Source organism: Solea solea, chromosome 1 (assembly GCF_958295425.1).
Source record: "Solea solea chromosome 1, fSolSol10.1, whole genome shotgun sequence".
Classification (NCBI taxonomy): Eukaryota; Metazoa; Chordata; class Actinopteri; order Pleuronectiformes; family Soleidae; genus Solea; species Solea solea.
The window spans coordinates 28,096,334-28,120,244 of record NC_081134.1 but is presented as its reverse complement, the minus strand read 5'-3'; the positions used below and the strand labels follow the sequence as shown (position 1 = coordinate 28,120,244).

Sequence of the window (23,911 nt, the reverse complement as noted above, 5' to 3'; positions counted from 1 at the left end):
AATGAAAGAACCACTGATTTAAAGCTGTAGTACGTAACTGTTTAGTGTCTGTTTGATTCAAACTAAATTAGTTCACACACACGTTAACTGTCTATTGCAGTTTGCCTGCTCTGCTGCTGTATACACACAAACGCTCTATCAGTCAAAGTCTGCTTTTTACACACACACACACACACACACACACACACACACACACTGTTTATAACAGAAAAAGTCCTAAAAAGGTAACAAATACAAGAACACACTCTCTCTCTCTACTTCAATGGGAAACCAGCTTTACTTCACACTTTACCATAACAACAGTTTTAAACCTTAGTTCTAAATTGAACCATTTCCTCAGAAATGAGGTTCTGGTTCTCATTAGGACCAGGTCTTGGTCTCCATGAGAACCATGTGGACTCACCCTGCGTCGCTGCTGTTGCCGCAGATTAAAGCGTCCTTGGCTCCCTCCACTTTGAAGAAGTTTTCTACAAAACAAAAAAAATGAATGAATGAATAAAAGTTGTTTTTATTGTTTCTGTCTCAGTTAACACTTGTTAACGTTAATGTGTTCATTTTAATTCATAAAACTGTTTTTTACATCGATGAATAACGACACACTTTTGTTCTTTATAAAAATGGGGTTTTACAGCTGCACTCCACTCTATTCATTTTTGTGTGTTTTTATTCCTGTGTTTACATTAAAAACTAAACAGTAATATTCATGTGGATTATTGATCGTGGTCTAGTCCTGGTCTGTGTCCTGGGTGTGAAACCTCAAAACGTCACCGCACAATCGATGTGGAAGTGTGTTTGTAAAAAACCACAAGTGCATTAATCACACTGATATCACAACATGAGCGAATGATTCATGTTGTCACTCTGAGGAGCAGATGCAGCTCTTCAGAACAAAACTCATGCTGCTTCATTTTCACTTAAAGATTTTTGTGCTTTTTTAAAAAAATATGATATGAAGTGGTGGGCTACATGTGGGCCGCGGGCCATGAGTTTAACGCCTCTACTTTAGACTGAGTGTTTTAAAAATCTCACTGTTTCATCATCAGCTTTAAAATGGACAGTTCAGGATTTATGAAGTTTGTAAACCACTCACTCTCTCACACCAAACCCCATAGAGAAAATCAGTGATTTTAACATCATGAGGGTTTGGTGTGAGAGAGTGAGTGGTTTACAAACTTCAGTTTCCTGTTGGAAAAGTGAGATAAAGATAATAACGTGTTCTTAAGACGTCGTAGACTTAAAGTGACGCAGATTTTATCAGCTCACTCTTTATTAAATGGTTAAAATCCGTTTTTTCCTGCGTCAACCATGTTGGGGTTGTTGGTTCAAATCTTTGACAGATACTGTGGTGTTTGTTGGTTATCCACTGCTCGTCAAACACGTGACGCTCATTTCTCGTTGCCTCTGATAAAAAAGTGTTGACGATCACAGCGGCGACGACGGTGACGCCTCAGAGCAGACGGAACAAACACGGCATGATGGGAAATGTTTAGCGTGGAAGAACATCCACCATTGATCTCCTCACTGAAGGCAGCGGCTCGAACTCTCAGGTTTCACAGCAGCTTTTAGGGGTCGATACGGAAGCCTACAGGGGACATTTGTTTGATGTGATGGATGGCAAAGCAAACTGGAAATGAATAAATAGATGTACATTAGCAACGAGCAGCAAACTGCATTACTGTAAACTCCACACTGACGCTTTCTGCCTTTAGAAGGAGGAGGAGGAGGCGGAGTCTGCACTGGTACAATGTTTCTGATTCTGTAAAATTACAGTATTTTATTAAAAGATTCAACAACATAAGCAATATTTTGTAATATTCACATTTGAAAAAAAATATTTTTTTGTGTAAAATTTTTGGAACAGTTGTAATTTTTTGAATATATACAAGATATTTTGGAACGTGACGTCACCCTCACGTGGAGGATAAAGCCGTAGAAAATGGACGGATGGATTTATGCAATACTACAGATGTGTAAAATTTTTAGAAATAAGTCATAAACATAAGATTTTTTTTAACCTTTTTACTGTCATACATAATCTGTTATAAATGTTACATTAGAGTTCATAACTTTCAGTATGCAATTTCTTTAATGCAGTTTTGGTCACATTTTTTAAATTTTTTTGGTAATGAAAGTTATGTTTTTGTTAAATGCAAATATCACAATAAAAATAAAGGATAACAGTCGCAGTGAAGCGCTGACTAAGCGTTCAAACAAAGAAATAGTAAGATTATGGTCTGGTTTTATGGAGAGAAAAAATGAAGAGCAGCTCAGCTTTTATTTATTAAGTGTTTCCTTAACCCTGACCTCCACCTGTGTGTGTGTGTGTGTGTGTGTGTGTGTGTGTGTGTGTGTGTGTGTGTCCTGGTCAACATGCCTGACATGTCAAATAATGTATACCAGGTGACCTCACATGACCTCAGTGTGTGTGTGTATTGACGTCAATTGTAACCAAAGTGCCAACATGACATTGTCGTCCATTTAGGAAACACCAGTCATCACTGAGCATGACACACACACGCACACAAGCACACACACAAGCACGCACACATTTCCCTAACCTCTTACCTTAACCTTAACCATCATAACTAAGTGTCTCACCCTAACCCTATGACCAGGTCTTAACCCTGAAAAGTGACCTTTACAGTTGTGAGGACCACTGAGGACATTACATTCATTTCCTTGAGACATCGTCTAACCTTAACCATAACTAGTCCTGGCGTAGCGCTAACCTTAACCTTCACCTCGTCGTAACCGTATGTCACGTCTTCACCATCAAATTACGTGGACTTTGATTTCCACCTGCTGCGACATCGTTATAAAAATGTTATGTTCATTTTTATATCATATTGGTATCGGCCAAAGCATTCTGATAAATTGGCAATTATTGTACTTTTGTTTGTTAATGGGTCATTTTTTAACAATTTGGGTCAAATTTAGTCAATTTTGAACAGTAAAAAAAAGTCATGTTTTGGTGATGTGTCCCATTTTTTTTGATCATGCAAGAAAAAGTACAACATCTTTGGGAGAAATGATAGTGATGTTTTTTTTTTTTGTTAATGGGTCATTATTCTAACAGTAACAAATGTTTTGGTAATGTATCTTACTACAAATATTCTCAGAAAAAAAAATCCTTCATCATCATACAGACATTTCTGGTCCTCACCCTCATCGTTGACAAAGTCCTTCATGGACGCCCACGTCTTGTTGTTGCAGTAGAAGGAGACGTTCGCCGGCAGACTGTCGTTGACACAGTGCGACGTGCTGCGCACACACTTCTGCCGCAGGTTTCCCATGAAGAGCTGGAGGCCGATGAGGGCGAAGACGCTGAGACAGAAGACGGTGAGGATCATCACGTCTGCCAACTTCTTCACGGACTGGATCAGAGCGCCCACGATGGTCTTCAGGCCTGAGCGTCCACCGAGGACGAGGACACGAAAACACGGAGACAGAATTAACATTTTTAACTCAACACCAGCTCCTGACAGTGAAAGATAGTTTTAGCCAAGAGTTAATTTAATCGACAGTTGCAGATTTATAGCGTTCCAGTTGTTTTGGTAAGCGGAGAAACTTAAAGTAAGTTGTCCAGTGGAAAATGCTAGCAATTTACAGTTGCTACATTCTTAGATGAACATACATTAATAACATGTGACTAGTGTTAGCAATACCGCTAAGGTTGCTGACCAGCTAGCTTATCTAGTACATTTGAAAAACAATGACATTGTTTTTTTGTTTCTTATGTTAAAACTGTTACAGTGGTAACATAATTAATGTTAGCATCAAGGCTAAAGTCACTGATGAGAAAGTACACTGTTAACATGTGATTCATATTAGCATTAAAACTAAGGTCATTATTTAGCAAGTTAATCTAGTACCTTTGAAAGACAATAACATTGCTTTTAAGTGTTAACTAACACTTCCTGTAATGTAATTAATGTTAGCATAACAGCTAAAATCACTGATAAGAAAGTACATTAGATAAACACCGTCTAATACAATATATCATAGTAAAATGTCCACAGACACCTGTAGGACAGTATAACACGAGTATAACTTTTAAATTCAACCCCTAAAAAACAATAAAGTTCCTCACTTCCTGTTGAGTTACGACATCAGGAGGCATCGGCTGCGATTTAATTTAAAATTCCAAGAACAACTGGATCGCATGGAGTGAATCAATAGATGTCAATGTGACATAATCTCCTGGGTTGACTTATTTGAGGAAGATCATTTAAAATATTTGAGTTCAAACCCAAACATTTTCTCAATTTAATTAAAGAGAATTTGGATAATTTAAAGCTGGAATTAAAATTAAAATTAAATATTAAAGTAAACGTTAATTCCGTTAAAATACATAAAGACAGACGACAACAAGCAGCCCCTCCCCGTCAACATTCACAGAACAACAACAAACACGTAGTAAAAACAGCAGGAGGAACACAGAGGCTGCAGACACTTTGACTGTCGTCGCTCACAGTTTGAACCAAAACAAAGATTATTTGATTATTATTATTTGTAGTTGATTCATTAGAAACAGATAAAACTTGCCAAATGTTACTGTTTCCTCTGAACTCTCTCTGTAAACTAATGAATCACATGCTAATGGCGACAGGTCGCTAACATTAACACTGTGTGTGTGTTAGTGACGCGCCGTTAGCTCTGCATGCTAACTGCTAACATGCAAAGTGATGACATACAGAGGACAGCTAACAGCTAACAGCAGATTCTTAACACTCATTTATTTAAGAATCTACAACGTAAAAGTGTTTGTTTACATTTTGAACCACGGCTCCTAACATTTAAGCTAACCTTAGTGTCTCATGTTTTCGTCCACATTGTCTCAACAGATCACTCACTTCCTGTTGCTGCTACTTAGCCACAATGCTAGGCGAGCTCTTAGGTTAGCATTGCCTCAAATTTAGCTGTAATCTGTGTGTTTTCATTCGTTCAAGCTCATTTTAGCCGCACTTTCACAGTAAATACAAAGTTCTGATGGTGGTTATCGACTTACGTTGATTAAATGTGAGTAAAAACATTGTGTTTGACTTTAAAGACATTCTGTTAAAGCTAATGCATCATAGCAACAAAAGTGATTTTAGAGAACGTAAAATAAGACTAAATTCTGGGAATTTGTTATTTTTTTGCGTTAAAAATAATCATGGCAGGCAAGTTTTGAAATGTTACAGCTTAGTTTAACGCTTTAATTCACAGTAACGAGCTAAAACAGCTGTTCACTCCCGGTGAACGTACTAAATACAGAAGTAAAATTCACTATCATGTTCACATATGAGAAGATTCTTAAATTCAGCTTCATAAAGTAAAGGAAGAGTCATTTTAAGTAAAGACAAATGTTCATTTTGGTCTGTTTCTCCTCGTTTTAAGGAACATTACGTAGATGCTCTATATTATCTATCAATCGATTATCAGATATCGGCAAACACCGAGATCTGCAGATGTGACTCATGTAGGGCTACTTGATTAATTGATTACTAAATTAATAGTCAACTGTCTTGATAATTGATTATTTGGTTGGATCGTTTTCTAAAGAATTAAAACCAGTTTCTGTGATTGTTTCAGCGTCTTAAATGCGAATATTTTCTTTGTTTCTTTGCTCCATAAAACAAAGACATTTGAGAGCATTGACACTGATGGATATTTTTCAGCATTTTCTCGATGACTCGATTAATCAAGAAAATAATCAGATTATTAATTAATTAATTAATTAATGGTTAGTTGCAGCCCTAGACTCATGACTACAAAAGTACACTAAATAGGCTTTTTTTTACGTCTATTTATTTTGTCTTATTTATTCTTATTCTGAAATATCTCTGTATTTATCGGATATCGGCAAAAGTCTGATATCGTGCATCCCTGAGAAACATTTATGAATATTTTGCTTCTTATCTTGAATCCTTATAATCCTAACTCAGAATTAGTAAGGTAGCGCTGAGTTCCCCGTGTTGATGAAATCCTTTAAGCTGCTGTTAGTTCACCCTCTGATGTCTCACAACAGTCACCAGTGCTCCATTCGTCCTCTGCATACTCTCTAAATGATCATGTTATAAAAAGCGCAGTATTGAGTGAAGTATGCAGGGTGAGATTCCAAACACTGCAGGCCGAGGGCAGACGGGTGCGCTTGATGTCCGCTCCCCCGCACTCGCTTCCTCACCTGGGATGACAGAGATGGTTTTGAGCGCTCGCAGCACCCTGAACGTCCTTAAGGCTGACACATTACCCAGGTCCACAAACTCAGTCACATATCTGCAACAAGCCGGGAGACAAGCACAAAAAGAAACAGACACACACAGAAGGGCATGACCACACTGAACGACAAAGAGCCGACACAGAGGGACAGAGAGACAGAAGGACAGACAGACAGAGAGATACAGTCCAGGACAGGCCAAGAGTGGGTGTTCAAAAACCGACAGAGACTGTGGCTGTACGTGACGCGGAGAAGTCAGCTTTTCAAAGCCAGTCACAGAAACTGGAGATAAACTCAGCTTAGTCACCAGAGAATCGACAGAAAACTTCATCGTCTGTGCGAAAGTTTACTTTACTTACAGCGAAGCTCAGAGGTTAGTGGACTCACAAAGAGGGCGACTGCCACTGGGGACACAAGGAAAACCTGATTTTAGCCACTTAAGGAAAGACTGAGCTCATGAAATACGCATCTACGATGTCTTAAGATCATGTTTGTGTCTTTATCTCCTGGTTAGACATACTTTACCAACTGGAATCCGACGTTTTACTCTCCCACACTAAAGTAAGAAAATCAGTGATGTGAACTGCTGTGTCCCCGTGAGCTAAAATCACTGATTTTCTCTTTGGACTTTGGTGTGGGAGAGTGAGTGGTTTACAAATGTCTGTGTCCTGTTGGAAAAGTCTGTCTGTCAGACACATGTTTGTGTCTTTATCTCACTGTTACACAGACTTTTCCAACAGGAAACTGAAGTTTGTAAACCACTCACTCTCCCACACCAAACCCCATAGAGAAAATCAGGGATTTTAACATCACACACAAAGGAGTTGTTGATCCACTGCTGCCTCCATCACTAAGTGATGGTCTAAGTGATAAGTCTTATTTTGTAAATTTCGGCTTTCAAAATTCTTCAAACAGATTTATCTCAGTGACACAAAGTGACCACATGAGGCAGCAGTAGACCAGCAGCTCCTGTGTCCCCGCGAGCTAAAATTGATTTTCTCTAAGGGGTTTGGTGTGGGAGAGTGAGTGGTTTACAAACTTCAGTTTCCTGTTGGAAAAGTCTGTGTAACAGTGAGATACAGACGTCACATGTTCTTAAAGATATCGTAGACTTAAGCTGACGTAGATTTTATCAGCCGAGTCTTTTGTTCAGTGGCTAAAATCACTTTTTCAGTGTCAGAACCTCACACATGAATCATCACACTGATAAATCTAATTTTCATGTTATTCCAGTTTGGAGTCAAGTGTTTGACTTTGACAAATCTGACTTGACCGTCTCGTTGTTCGTGTCAGGTAATTACACCTGTGACTGGGCAGAGAGTGGAAGGTGGGCGGGGTTTAATGCTGCAAGACACGGCAGACGAACAGGAGAGAACAATCACCACAATGACGTTACGATGACACCATTTCTTTTTTTTTCTGTGCCGTGTCGCCCCCTAGTGGTGGTGGTTAGGCCTTACCTGGGATGACTGAGATAGTTTTCAGGGCTCTCAGCACTCTAAAGGTTCTCAGCGCCTGCAGGTTCCCTACTTTGATAAACTCTGTTAACAACCTGTAGGGGGCAGTGTGGTGGTCGTCAACACACAACAACAACAACGACAAAAGGAGACAAATATAAAAGAGTCTGAAAATACTGTCATGGTTTAAAAATTACACTCCTCTGATTCTTTGCAGCATCAACAAAATTACAAAATATATGTCGTGAGCAGAGATCGAGGAAATGTCGAAATTTTCAAGATTTTTGCTGCTGTAAGAAAATCACGGAGTGTAACTTTACTAAACTGGAGAAAAGATTCAGAGGATAATTTTATCACGATTACAACAGATAAGCCCCGCCCCCTCATGTTAGCTAAACTATGAATTAAAATGCAAGTCATGCTAACAAAACATCGAAAAACGTGATTCATATTTGTCAGTTTGTGTCGACGTTTTTCTTTCAGACACTACATCATAGTTAGCATAGTCTTTGTTGTTAGCATGAGGCTACAAGGGTGTTTTTACAACATGCTATGCTAACTGTGTTTCCGTGAAAACAATTTTTATATTAGCGAAGCTTCATGTGCTAACTCAGTATAGCACAACCACAGTTTATCCAGGTGATCCAGGTGTGTTACGATATTTTAAACAGAAATTAGCAGACTTTAGTTAGCTCGCTAGCTAGCTTTTTAGCTTCATGAAACAAAGTTCCAGGATTCTCCAGACCAGCTGTACGTGTAAACGCAAACGTCTGCAGAAGTCACTCCAGAGATTTTGTATAGGTGACATTAGCGGATGAAAGCTAGCATTAGCTAACTAGCTTCTTTTTTTTAGCTTTATGAAACATAGTTCCAGGACGTTTCTGTAAACACAAACATCTGCAGGGAATCACGCCAACAATTCTGTATCAATAACATGAGTAGACCTTGGCTTGCATTAGCTTGCTAGCATTTTAGCTATACAAAAAAGTTCCAGGATGTCTCAGAGTGTCTGTCTGTGTTAACACAAACATCTGCAGAGGACGCTTCAGAGATTTTGCTTAGATAACATTAGCAGACTTTAGCAAGCTAATAGCCCACCTGTCCTCCAGGGCGGGGCTTAGTCACAGGTAAAACCCTGTTTCTATAAGCAGACGTGTTACAGATGTGAGGACTGGGATCAGCTCACACTCAGATCCAATAAGGACGCAGCATTAGAGCCGGGAAGGCGCCACGGCGACGGTGGCCATTTTGGGTCTCCGTTTAGATTGCGTAATCTGATCCTGAGCGACTAACGGCTGCCATTACGGCTCATATTTCACTGGCGTTGAGCGGCAGGCTGATTGAATTACAATGGAGGCGTTGGGGCCGAGCGGAGAGGACGAGCAGCAGAGACACAGAGACCTGAGGACCAGTTCATCTCTGCTACTAATGTCATTACACTTAAATATCAAGTAATGACTGCATTTCACCATTTACACTGCAGTTTGTCCACCAGTTAGTCTTTTAATTCAATTTCTGACCGTTTGTTTTAAGTGTGAGAGTGAAATTTTAGCATCATTAAAGGGACAGTTTTGAAATGGCTGAAAAAAAAACAAAGAAACCTCTTCACAAAAGTCTCACCAAATAAAATCCATGTCAGTTTAAGTCTAGAAATGTCTTAAGAACATGTTCATGTCTTTATTTCACTGTGAGACAGACTTTTCCAACAGGAAACTGAAGTTTGTAAACCACTCACTCTCCCACACCAAACCCCACAGAGAAAATCAGTGATTTTAGCTCGCAGGGACACAGGAGCTGCTGGTCTACTGCTGCCTCGTGTGGTCACTTTGTGTCATTGAAGTCAATCTAAATGAAGAATCTTAAAAGCCAAAGTGACGACATAAGACATTTCATGGTGATGGAGGCAGCAGTGGATCAACAGCTCATGTGTGCTGTGATGTTAAAATCACTGATTTTCTCTATGGGGTTTGGTGTGAGAGAGTGAGTGGTTTATAAACCTTCCTGCTGATATTTTTGGTCTTGTTAAAATATATGAAATGCCCCTTTAATATGTGAACAGTGATGGCAGCCATTAACATGCCATTACTGCTGTGATATCAGTAGCACAGGGGCGGACCATGTGTGTGTGTATGTTTGGGGAATGAGGGGAGGGGCAATGGACTCTGTTACCGTGGAAATGTTGACTGGATGGGAGGGGAGAGGAGCATCAATCAGACATTTAACGTGTGTTTGGGTGTGTGTGTGTGTATGTGTGTTCTGTCATGAACACTGACCTGCTCAGGACCATTAGTCCTAATGGAGACCAAAACCTGATCCTCATGAGGCAGAACCTCATTTCAGAGGAACTGGTTAGGTTTAGCAGTGTGGTTATGGTTAAAGGTTAGTGATAAGACTTTGTCTAGTCTGTTTAAATGAATGGAAGTCAATGCAGAGTCCTGAGAGGAATAGCTGGACAAACCTGTGTGTGTGTGTGTGTGTGTGTGTGTGTGTGTGTGTGTGTGTGTGTGTGTGTGTGTGTGTGTGTGTGTGTGTGAAGACGTGACTTATGTGTCCCTGTCCTGCTAAAGATCCATCTGACCGCAGGACGGCCTTTGGTTCAAGGACACACACCTACTGACACTGTGTGTTTGTGTGTGTGTGTGTGTGTGTGTGTGCGCGTGCGTGTGTGTGTGTGTGTGTCTGAAAGCACAGCAGATGGATGCGAGACTGAGCTTGAAGATAATCTAAAGTATTTTAAACTCGACATGTTCGTCGATAACTTTTTTTAACTGCCAAAAGGTCACACTCCATTTCCCAGAATGCCTTGCACATTCATCAGACGACGGCGATTCTTTTAGTGCGGATGTCATAAAAGTTATGGAGCCAGGACGTTGAGTCTGCGTCATTTTTTTATAAATCAGATTCAGAGCTGTGACTTTTGCTGTGAAGCTGTGAAGTTTAATTGCTCTCCCCACACCAAACCCCATAGAGAAAATCAGTGATTTTAGATCACAGGGATATATATAATTTATATTCAGAATTATGTGTTTTCTTTATGGATAAAACACGATTCCATTGTTGGAAATGTGCAGTTGAATCAAAGTGGACAGACTGAACGTGTTAATGTCCAGTTCGTCCTTCACGTGTCGTCATCTCTCTCTCAGTGAGAGGTCACAGAGGTCACGGTGTGTGAGTCTGCAGACGCGCCGTCGCTCCATCTCAGGACACCTTCATCACCACGCTTCAATTTAGCACGCGGCGCCGGCGGAGGTGACAGCGCTTCATTACAGCGCGCGCTCACCTCAGAGCCGAGCCTCAGGGTCAAGTATTGATCCGATCGGTTCATTGCGATCGTTTGTCTTAACAGCGGCGTCCCTCACCGCTCGCCCCGCAGCTCCTCGGCCCCGCTGATGGATCGCCGCCTGATTGCTAACCAAACCAAACGGCAGTGATTTCCCATCAGTCAGTCAATTAACGGAGTGGACGGGTCATGCTCGCTGAGTGGGCGTGGCCTTCAGAGGAGAGAGGACACGCACGGAGGTCACAGAGCGCTGAGATATTTTTATAATCTGATTAAAATCATCGCCGCATCAGTCCAACCTGAAGACTTTCGTTTTTAAGCATTTTTGATTATTTTAGACGTTTAAAACTTCATTTTCCTGTCGGAAAACTTAATAAAATCTACGTCAGTTTACATAGTTCCACAACATATGATAACATGTTCATGTCTTAATCTCACTGTGAGACAGACGTTTCCAACAGGAAACCGAAGTCCGTAAACCACTCACTCTCCCACACCAAACCCCACAGAGAAAATCAGTGATTTTAACATCACAGCACACAGGAGTTGTTGATCCACTGCTGCCTCCATCACTAAGTTACAATGTCTTATTTTGACAATTTGGCATTAAAAATCCTTTGTTCAGATTTACTTCAATAACACAAAGTGACCACACGAGGCAGCAGTAGACCAGCAGCTCCTGTGTCCCCGTGAGCTAAAATCACTGATTTTTTGGTTTGGTGTGGGAGAGTGAGTGGTTTACAGACTTCAGTTTCCTGTTGGAAAAGTCTGTCTCACAGTGAGATAAAGACGTAAACGTGTTCGTAAGACATCCTTGAGTTAAACTGACGTAGATTTAATGAGTGGAGTCTTTTGTTAAGTGGCTAAAATCTGTTTTTTCCCGATGGGATGTTTTCATACAAAGAACCTGAACATGACCCCACGTGTGTGTGTATGTGTGTGTGTGTGCGTGTGTGCGTGTGTGCGTGTCACACTCACCCATGACGATGACACTGAAGTCCAGCCAGTTCCACGGGTCCCTCAGGAAAGTGAAGGGTCCTACACAGAAACCTCTCGCCAGGATCTTAATGAGCGACTCAAACGTGTAGATGCCTGTGAAGGTGTACCTGAGGGGGGCAGGGCATGAAAGGGGAGGGGCGGGGTTAAGATGAGGCAAGTGGGCAATGGAAGAGAAAAGAGAAGGGTTTCTGAGTGTCCACGCTAAACACAACCTCAGCTTTCAAAGTAAAAGTCTCAGCTTCTGTTTGTCCACTCTAAAATGTGACCTTGCAGCCTTCAAAATAAAAGTCCTAGCTTCTGTTTGTCCTTACTAAAATGTGACCTTTCAGCTTTCAAAATAAAAGCCTCTTGTTTCTGTTCTTCCACACTAAAATGTGACCTTGTAGCTTTCAAAACAAAAGTCTCAGTTACTGTTTGTCCACATTAAAATGTGATCTTGCAGCTTTCAAAATAAAAGTCCTAGATTCTGTTTGTCCTTACTAAAATGTGACCTTGCAGCTTTCAAAGGAAAGGTCCCACTTTCTGTTGATATGAAAGCATAAACCTGTAGTTTTCAAAATAACACTCAGTTTATGTTCTTCCTCACTAAACCATAACCTCAGTTTTCAAAATAAAAGTCTCAGCTCCTATTTACCAACAGTAAAACGAAAACCCCACAGATTTCAAAATAAAAGCAGATGAGCAGTGTTTTTGAAACCTTTAAACTGTAAAAGTGAAACGTCGTGGTGTGTTTGACACTTACTCCAGGTATTTGGCCCAGTACGCCGGCTCGGACATGGCCATGAAGCAGCAGTTGGTCAGGATTGTGCACATGATGAACAAACTGAATAACGTGAGCACGTTAAGGACAAATATTCACATTTATCTCATGTCATGTTAAAAAAGAATCTTTGGTTTTCTGTTATTTTCAGCTCTGAGTGACTCAGAAGGAGGCGACTGAGCAAACGCAGCTTTTCTCACTGAAGCGTGAATGTAAAATTATATATATATATATATATATATATATATATAAAAAGACAGTTAGCATGTGTGTGTGTGTGCGTTCTAGCGGTTCACCTAAGCTAATTAATATTCCATTAACAGCAGTGGTGAAGAGAGAGCCCACTCCTGTCTAATCATCACATAACAAGGAGCAGTAACTTTTTCCCCGACTGTCACACGGCGGCTAAATATCACCTTCACCTGCCGCGTGGAGCACGCGATGAGGTGGGAGGGGGAAGCCGCGCTCTGCTGTCAATCACAGCTATAAATGAATCATAATTATTGTAATTTGACAGAAGGGAACATCCCCCCCCCCCCCCCCCCCCAGCGTGTCAGCGACGACCAACTCTGGCTCAAAGTTGTTTGAGCGGCGGCATAATTGTTGATTGAGTGCCGGCTCTAATTATGTTGCCGGAGCGCGGCAGTAGGCGGCGAGGTAACGCGGTTACCGATCGACAAACAACGCAAAAAATGTTCTCCCGCCGCCGCCACAGAGCCACGAGCTAATTATACCGTAATGATAGCTCTGCTGTTTTGGACCTCCCAGGCCACCACACCAGTAATGTCATTACACCTCCCACATGCACTGCGGGGGCCAGCGTTGCTCCTCCTCTCCATTCTCTCGTTCTTATCTCTCACTCCATCACTGAGTTCATGAGTTAAAGGGATATTTCAGGGTTTTTTATATATAGTAAGAGCTGACTGTGCTGAAAAATAAACCAAAAAACTGATTTTTATCATTAAACCTACGTCAGTTTAAGTCTACGATGTCTTAAGAACACGTTCGTGTCTTTATCTCACTGTGAACCACTCACTCTCCCACACCAAACCCCATAGAGAAAATCAGTGATTTTAGCTCGCTGGGACACAGGAGCTGCTGGTCTACTGCTGCCTCGTGTGGTCACTTTGTGTCACTGAGGTTGATCCAAGGACGGATTTTCAATGCCGAATTGAGAAAATAAGACATGTGGACTTAGTGATGGAGGCAGCAGTGGATCAACAACTCCTGTGTGCTGTGATGTTAAAATCACGGATTTTCTCTATGGGGTTTGGTGTGGGAGAGTGAGTGGTTTACAGTTTCAGTTTCCTGTTGGAAAAGTCTGTCTCACACTGAGATAAAGTTGTGAACATGGTCTTAAGACTTCGTAGACTTAAACTGACTTAGATTTTATTTGCTGAGTCTTTGGTTAAAGTGGCTTGAATCTTGTTTTCAGTGCCGAGCAGATAATGTGTCAGATTATGTCTCATACGACGACACTTGACTCAGGTGTGATGTCATTCCTTGCTCCAACTGAAACTACGCAATACACAAAACTTGCACTGTATATGCTAATAGCAGAGCAGTGTGTGTGTGTGTGTGCGTCCACCTCACATCACAGCTTGTCACTGTGGCGCCAGTGTGGTCGGGCAGAAATCCAGAACACACTCGATCACACACAAACACTTATAAAAGACTCGCACACAAACGCACACACCGTACTAAAAACCCACTTCACCACCGCGTCTCCTCTTAAAGCATCTAACACACACTTGTTTTCATTTTTGTTTCTTCTATCTCACACACACACACACACACACACACACACACACACACACACACATACATACTGGGCCCATCAGCAGCACCACACCTCTGTTGCCGACCTCTTCACCCACTCATCTCCTGACAACAGCGGCGTGTCCACCGGCTCGACGTCGCTCAACACCAGCAGCCGCCGCCAGAGGCAAAAATAGATAAGTGTGACGTGACGGGGGGATTGGTGTGCGTGTGTGTGTGTGTGTGTGTGTGTTGGGAAAAAGCTGTTGAGTTTTGGGTGTGAAGTAATATCTGTCATGTTGACGTCTGGAGCCGGCGGCGGACGCCGGCGTGGAGTGGACTGGAGGCAGCGAGGCCTTTTAAAGCACATGCAGATGTAATGTCACTCTGACACCTCACTGCATCACCATATTCACACTAAACATCCTGTTTGACTTGGAGACGAAGGAAAGAAGAGTCAATTACAGCATGTGCTCGAGCTCGGAACATTACAATTAGAGATTGTAAAAAGGAAAAAGTGATTTTAACCACTTAACTTAAGACTGAGCTCATTAAATCTACGTCAGTCTATCTTCAGAACATGTTTGTGTCTTTATCTCACTGTGAGGCAGACTTTTATAAACCACTCACTCTCCCACACCAAACCCCAGAGAGAAAGTCAGTGATTTTAGCTCGCAAGGACACAGGAGCTGCTGGTCTTCTGCTGCCCCTTGTGGTGACTTTGTGTCACTGAGGTAAATCTGAATTGACAAAATAAGACATTGGAACTTGACATTGGAAGTGATGGGGGCAGCAGTGAATCAACAACTCCTGTGTGCTGTGATGTTAAAATCACTGGTTTTCTCTATGGGGTTTGGTGTGGGAGAGTGAGTGGTTTATAAAAGTCTGTCATGAACATGTTCTTAAAGACGTCGTAGACTCAAACTGATGTAGATTTTATCAGCAGAGTCTTTTATGAAGTGTCTAAAATCAGAGATAATTTTACTGCAGTTCTAACCCTAACCTTAAAACCAGGTCTTAACCTTGAAAAAGCCCTTTAAAGAAGCGAGGACTTCACACACACACACAGAGTGGAGGATATGAGTGGACCAGGATCTTGATGGCGATTCTGCGGACAGGATGGAAGGGACTGAAGAAGTAAAGAGCAGACGTGGCACTGAAACGGAAGATGGCCTTCCCTTTGTTCAGGACTATGAAGGTCTGGAAGAACGAGAGACAGAGAGAGAGAGAGAGATGTTACACACACACACGCTCTGGTTTTCCATGAATCAAAAAAAAAACAAAGATTTGATTAATCTTCCAGGGATTCTCCACCAGAACACAGACATACACACGCACGCACGCACGCACGCACACGCACACGCACACACACACACACACACACACACACACACACACACTCACGTACCCTGTGGTCTTTGAAGTAGTACGGGTCGATGTCTTCCAGAGGAACGCCCACCAGGTGAGATGGGATGTCGGCAAAGATGCGTGGCAGCTGTTTTCCTGCCTCCAGGTCGGGCCGAGGCCGAAGGATCTGCACGTCACCCAGGTCCTACAACACACACACACACACTGAGCATCACGGCCTCTGAAGCTGCTCCACATTTTCTTTGAGTCACTTTTTTTTTTTAATTCTGTTTCGACTCCTGACAACAATCACGTCTCCTGGTGTTTGAGTGTATTCGTGTGTGTGTGTACGTGTGTGTGTGCGCGCGTGCGTGTGTGTGCGTACCTCCTGGTAGTGTTTGCTGCGTCTCGTCTTCTCCTGGACGATTCGCTGCTCGATGGCCTCCAGGGAGTCCGGCGTGAAGCGCTGAAAGCTCTCTGGTCCCATTGGAAACACAAAGCCAGCCATCTTCTCATCCTGATCCTGCTGCTGACTGGACCGGTACACCAGCTGAGAGTAAACAACAGGTAAACAACAAGTAAAACAACAAGTAAACAACAAGTACACAACAGGTAAACAACAGGTAAACAACAAGTACACAACAGGTAAATAACAGGTAAACAACAAGTAAAACAACAGGTAAACAACAGGTAAAATAACAAGTAAATCAACAAGTAAAACAACAGGTAAACAACATCTCATCCTGATCCTGCTGTGGTACACCAGCTGAGAGTAAACAACAGGTAAACAACAGGTAAACAACAAGTAAAACAACAAGTTAATAACAAGTAAACAACAGGTAAACAACATCTCATCCTGATCCTACTGTGGTACATCAGCTGAGAGTAAACAACAGGTAAACAACAAGTAAAACAACAAGTAAACAACAGGTAAACAAGTAAACAACAAGTAAATCAACAAGTAAAACATCTCATCCTGATCCTGGAGTACTCATTGGACCAGTACACCAGCTGACAGAGTAAACAACAGGTAAACAAACTCTCTCTTGATCCTGATTCTCCTGCAGTAGATAAAAAATATCTTTTCATGTCTTTTATCTCGTCTCATCTTTTAACTCATCTCTTATGTCTCATCTCTAAACTAATCTAATCTCTTGTCATTTCATTCGTCCTCTCCTGTCAATTTCTGCTCTTCAAATGTACGCGTTATTTGAGACGCAAAACTAATCCTCACTTTGTTTTATCATCTCTAATCTCATCCTGTCGTCTCTAATCTCATCCTCTCATCTCTAATCTCGTCCTCTCATCTCTAATCTCATCCTGTCGTCTCTAATCTCATCCTCTCGTCTCTTAACTCGTCCTCTCGTCTCTAATCTTGTCCTGTCGTCTCTAATCTAATCCTCTCATCTCTAATCTCATCCTGTCGTCTCTAATCTCATCCTCTCGTCTCTTAACTCGTCCTCTCGTCTCTAATCTTGTCCTGTCGTCTCTAATCTAATCCTCTCATCTCTAATCTCATCCTTTTGTCTCTAATCTCATCCTCCCTTCTCTAATCTTATCCTCTCGTCTCTTTCTTTTCCTTTGTCTCTAATCTCATCTCTAATCTCATCCTGTCGTCTCTGATCTCGTCCTCATCTCTAATCTCATCCTGTCGTCTCTTATCTCGTCCTCTCATCTCTAATCTCGTCCTGTCGCCTCTAATCTCATCCTGTCGTCTCTAATCTCGTCCTCTCGTCTCTTAACTCGTCCTCTAGTCTCTAATCTTGTCCTGTCGTCTCTAATCTCGTCCTCTCATCTCTAATCTCGTCCTGTCCTCTCTAATCTCATCCTGTCGTCTCTAATCTCGTCCTCTCGTCTCTTAACTCGTCCTCTCGTCTCTAATCTTGTCCTGTCATCTCTAATCTAATCCTCTCATCTCTAATCTCATCCTTTTGTCTCTAATCTCATCCTCTCTTCTCTAATCTCATCCTGTCGTCTCTTATCTCGTCCTCTCATCTCTAATCTCGTCCTGTCGTCTCTAATCTCATCCTGTCATCTCTAATCTCATCCTCTCGTCTCTTAACTCGTCATCTCGTCTCTAATCTCGTCCTCTCGTCTCTAATCTCATCCTCTCGTCTCTTAACTCGTCCTCTCGTCTCTAATCTCGTCCTCTCGTCTCTAATCTAATCCTCTCATCTCTAATCTCATCCTTTTGTCTCTAATCTCGTCCTCTCATCTCTTTCTTTTCCTTTTTAATGACAAACAAACAAGTGAGTATGTGACAAAGTGTCGGAAACCAGAGCAGATCATCAGGATTTACTGTACTGTACACACATCAGTGTGTGTGTGCGTGTGTGTGCGTGTGTGTGTGTGTGTGTATGCGCGTGTGTCCACATCAAAGGGAAATCTAGCTCTGTTTTCCGTTCTTATCAAAAGCCGTCATCCACTCACACACACACACACGCACACAGACAGACAGACAGACACTTCAGAAATCCGATTTGGGAGCTGTGAAGAATAACTGCATGAAAGGCTGAAAAACGAGGCCTGTCCAATCTTTCAATTAGGACACAAGGCAGATGGTCTGGAGACACACACACACACACACAGACACACACACACACACACAGAGACATACACGCAGACACACGCAGATACTCGCAGATACACACACACACACACACACAGACATACATGCAGATACACACACACGCAGATACACTCACACACACACACACACACAGACATACACGCAGATACACACGTAGATACATACATGCACACACACACAGACATACACGCAGATACACACACACACACACACAGAGACACACAAGCAGAGACACACACAGACACACATATATATAGGTATATACACACACACACGCAGACACACACACACACACACACAGATACACACAGGGACACACACACACACACACACAAGCAGACACACACATATAGAGTATGATGACTTCCTGTAAATTAACCTCTCTCACTATGTGATCAAATATGTTAGTTGGTTAGTTAGTTCTGACGCCACTAAAGGCTCAAGTGAAAGCTGTAGTACGTAACCTTTAAATAAAAACATGGTCACATGAGTTCACACAGTTTCGCCCAGTTGTTAACGCGCTGCACACAGGAAGTGGTTTGTTTTAGAGTAACGCACAAAAAAAGTCCACAAAAAAGTGAAGTGAATTCTACTGCAAAAAAACTGCACCAAGCTCCCTCAGTCTGTTTTCAGATGAAGCTGCGCCCCTTAAACCTCTGCACATATAGAAGGCTTATTTTCCAAAGTACAGGCTGCCTCCTGCTGCCTTGCTCAAGGGTAAAATGGAACTCTGCAAGCCTGACAACAGGCTGACGGATGAAGAGAAGATGTTACGAAACAGAAGAAGAAGATGAGTCTGAGGTTTCTGGGTCAAAGCACCAACACAAACGAAGCAGAGGCTGAACCAGCAACGCCCTCAGGAAACACACACACACACACACACACACACAGATACAGAGAGAAAACACCAGACACACTGATGCACCATGTTTACATCAACCTACAGTCATGTGACACCTCAGTCAGTTCATGTTCACGTCTTGTGAGACAGACTTTTCCAACAGGAAACTGAAGTTTGTAAACCGCTCACTCTCCCACACCAAACCCCGTAGAAAAAAATCTGTGATTTTAATATCACACACACACACACACACACACACACAGGAGTTGTTGATCCACTGCTGCCTCCATCATTAAGTTCAAATGTCTTATTTTGTCAATTCAGCATTTAAAGTATTTTGTTTAGGTTTACCTCAGTGACACAAAGTTACCACACGAGGCAGCAGTAGACCAGCAGCTCGTGTCCCTGTGAGCTTAAATCACTGATTTTCTCTATGGGGTTTGGTGTGGGAGAGTGAGTGGTTTACAAAGTCTGTCTAACAGTGAGGATAAAGATGTGAACATGATTTTAAGATATCATAGAATTAAACTGATGTTGATTTTATTAGGTTTTTCCACTCACTCTCCCACACCAAACCCCAGAGAGAAAATCAGTGATTTAAGCTCACGTGGATACAGCAGCTGCTGGTCTTCTGCTGCCTCGTGTGGTCACTTTGTGTCACTGAGGTAAATCTGAATTAAGAATTTTAAATGCCGAATTCTCAAAATAAGACATTTTAACTTAGTGATGGAGGCAGCAGTGGATCAACAGCTCCTGTGTGCTGTGATGTTAAAATCACAGATTTTCTCTATGGGGTTTGGTGTGGGAGAGTGGTTGACAAAGCAACACAAATGTGTAAATGTGTTGGTAATGTGGAGCCGTGGTGATGATGTCACCTATATATATAGTATACTGTACACATACTGTATGTGTGTATATACACACACATACAGTATAATAGTCCTTTCTTCACATACATTTTCAGCCATTCATTAGATACAGTATGTGCCTCACTGTTCCTCCTGCTGTGTGTGTGTGAAAGAGAGAGCTCCAACAGAATGAGCATACGCTTCATTTGCTCTTTTCTTCTCTCTCCCTCTCTATCTCCCTCCCTCCCTCTCCCTCGTGTTTCAAACTGAACCTTTAAAAAGGTCCAAATATTCGACATCCAGCTTCTCAAGATGTCATTATTAACATTAATAATAATATTAACTACCTTAATATACATTATATTACTGATTAGTTTTAATACTTCTGTTAGAAAGCAGACAATTGGCTCCGGGAACGAAGGGGAGGGGCCTGTGTCATCCTCTCTGTTCTGTTTCTGTTCAAACTGATTCCTCAGTTCCTCCACCTTCATGTCACTGTGTGAGAGGATGAGGGTGATACAGGGTGGAGGGTGGACACACGTGTGACATCAGTCAGAAAAACACAGATCTAAAACCCCTGTGCTGTTACTGAGCAGAGACTTTTCTCCTCTGAGAAAATCTGCTGCTGCTTTAAGATCAACACCATCAAAACCAACTACACCAACTACATCAGCTACATCAGCTACACCATCAACACCAACTACATCAACTACACCATCAACACCAACACCATCAACATCAGCTACACCATCAACAACAACTACATCAACTACACCATCAACACCAACTACATCAGCTACACCATCAACACCAACTACATCATCAACACCAACACCATCAACACCAACTACATCAGCTACACCATCAACACCAACTACATCAACTACACCATCAACACCAACTACATCAACTACATCATCAACACCAATTACACCAGCAACACCAACTACACCAACTACATCAGCTACACCATCAACACCAACTACATCAGCTACACCATCAAGACCAACTACATCAACTACACCATCAACACCAACTACATCAACTACATCATCAACACCAACTACACCATCAACACCAACTACACCAACTACATCAGCTACACCATCAACACCAACTACATCAACTACACCATCAACACCAACACCATCAACATCAGCTACACCATCAACAACAACTACATCAACTACACCATCAACACCAACTACATCAGCTACACCATCAACACCAACTACATCAACTACACCATCAACACCAACAACATCAACACCAACTACATCAGCTACACCATCAACACCAACTACATCAACTACACCATCAACACCAACTACATCAACTACATCATCAACACCAATTACACCAGCAACACCAACTACATCAGCTACATCATCAACACCAACTACATCAGCTACATCAGCTACACCATCAACACCAACTACACCATCAACACCAACAACATCAACACCAACTACATCAGCTACACCATCAACACCAACTACACCAACACCATCAACACCAACTACACCATCAACACCAACTACATCAACTACACCATCAACTAAATCAACTACTACACTATCTACACCATCAACACCAACTACACCTGCAACACTAACTACACCATCAACACCAACTACAGTACATCAACTACACCAACTACACCATCAACACTGTTGTTGTTTCAGACCAACACAGGAAATGATTCACAGATTTTGGGCAAAGAGGCAGACGACAGAGCTGGCAGACAAACATGAGAGAGAAAGTGTGTGTGTGTGTGTGTGTGTGTGTGTGTGTGCGTCATCTCAAAGCGTTGTGTTGATGACAAACTCCTCACACTCTCACAAACACGTACAATCACACTTTTACTAAACTGGAGATGTTTTTATGATTTGCTTTTTTTATGCTGAATTGAAAACAGAAGAACACACACACCAGAGAATATAATAAACCTGTTACATTTTTAAGCTATCGTGAAAACAGATTTTTTTATTTTCTTTTTGTTCAAATATTAAGTTTTATTTCTAAGAAATAAAAAAATGTTTTTTTTTTCCTTTTGTGATTATTAGTCGACTCTGACGACGTCTGTAAAACACGTGATCGTCAACACAACCTTCACCAGAATATGAACTGACAGCAGCTCCGGTCTCTGTGTGTGTGTGTCTGTGTGTGACACAGATTAGATGGAAATTATGATACAGAACTATTTGTGTTTCTGAGTGAAAAAAAAAAGATTAATCTCGTTATTCTGTTCACTACATGTTCACCACTTGTCCTCACTTGACAAAATGTCCACACTTAAACAAGATGTCCACACTTTGAACAAATGTCCTCTCCTTAGCCGTGTTTTCCACCGAGTGAAACAATTTTTGTAATTCAAAATAATCTGCTGTGAAAATAACAGATTAAAGATTAAAATGAGGACAGACACAGTCAGCAGCAGCTCATGAGCAGCAGCATGTGGACATGATGTTAACATGGACAGACGTTCAGGTAAAGTCAGTGGACGTTCTGCAACATCATCATCATCATCATCATCATCATCAACAACAGCATGAAGAACAAACCAGAGACGATCAGTCAGAGACGATCAGTCAGAGACGATCAGTCAACAGAAACAGAAAAAGCACCTTCAGCAGTAAAATGATTCAACTCTCTGTGACGGGTCACCACGCAGGACGCCCAGTTAGGAAACAAGCAAAGGAAACAAGGGAGGAGGGTGACAGAAACCCCGAGCTGTTTTAGCCTTCACATTTATGTAACTGTCACTGTGAAAGAAGAAACCAGAAAATATTCACATTTAAGAAGCTGAAAAATCAAGAAAAAAAACACTTAAACCTATTAATCCATGTTCAAAATAGCTGCCAATCAACTTAGTTATGGATTCACTGGTGCAGTTACTGGATGATTTGTTTACCTGCGACAACTTTGTCCAAAAATAACACAAAAATGTTTATTATTTCATGTACAAGTTCTTTGAAGACATTCACATAAGCCCCTCCCCTCGGGTCATGTCAGCTCAATCGCTCTTAGCATGCGCTAACAGCTAAGCTAACAGGCGAGTCAGCAGATTTAAAGTGTAAAAACCTGAAAAAGTGTGCACATGTCACTTTTCAGACACTGACCGTTTAGTTTGTGTCTTTCATTTTAACAAAATGTCCTCACTTTGACAAAATGTCCCCACCTCTGAGTTAATCTGCAGTTAGTCATTGTTAGCTAATGTTAGCAATGCCAGTGGACAACAGCAGTGATATTTCGCTCATATATAACATTATATATTATATCTTCATTATTATTATTGTTATAAAAACAACTACGAAGAACGTAACATAAGATTATTTTATTTAAATTCCATGAACCTGCTGTAACTTGTTTTGACAGGAAGTAAAGACAAACTATTTCTACTACAACTAGCCTAACACTAACACACAGAGAACGAGAGCTTCATATTATATACTATATTTTTTTAAACGTAAAGTTTTGTTTTCGTGCTCTGTAAGGATGATTATGCACACACACACAGATGCTCACGCACGCACGCACACACACACACACACAAGGACACATAGCTTTCTATTCCTGTGTCTATCTCTTATTTCACCCTGTTGTTGTCTTTGTTTATCACTTCACGACCACTGAATTCAAACCTTTATTTACAAGCCTGGCGTGGAACAGAGTCAGGAAACGTTCACTCGCTGACTCGTCACTTCACCACTACAGCGTGTGAGACTAAACGACCAGTAAATGTCCTCGTCTGGACAGCTGGCTGCAGCGGATACTGACGCACGTTTTCCTTTAATTTCACTTTAATGCGACTAACGACTCAAAAAAAATA

At 41.6% G+C, this 23,911-nt stretch overlaps 1 protein-coding gene across 3 annotated transcripts in view; it reads right to left on the bottom strand.

The window, feature by feature from the left end:
* LOC131445859 (sodium channel protein type 4 subunit alpha-like) overlaps positions 1 to 23,911 on the bottom strand; it is a 103,733-nt gene that overhangs the window by 65,724 nt on the left and 14,098 nt on the right. For 2 of the 3 annotated variants that reach the window (XM_058616690.1, XM_058616606.1), the window contains exons 1-3: positions 6,167 to 6,833; positions 3,164 to 3,406; positions 404 to 467 (exon numbers count right to left, since the gene is read on the bottom strand). In XM_058616690.1, the coding sequence (XP_058472673.1) occupies positions 404 to 467; positions 3,164 to 3,406; positions 6,167 to 6,530 (671 nt within the window). In that variant the 5' untranslated portion in view covers positions 6,531 to 6,833. Of the gene's footprint in view, positions 1 to 403; positions 468 to 3,163; positions 3,407 to 6,166; positions 6,834 to 11,910; positions 12,043 to 12,677; positions 12,769 to 15,535; positions 15,654 to 15,861; positions 16,006 to 16,185; positions 16,351 to 23,911 lie in introns of those variants that run through there. The other variant, XM_058616780.1, reaches the window with a different exon arrangement.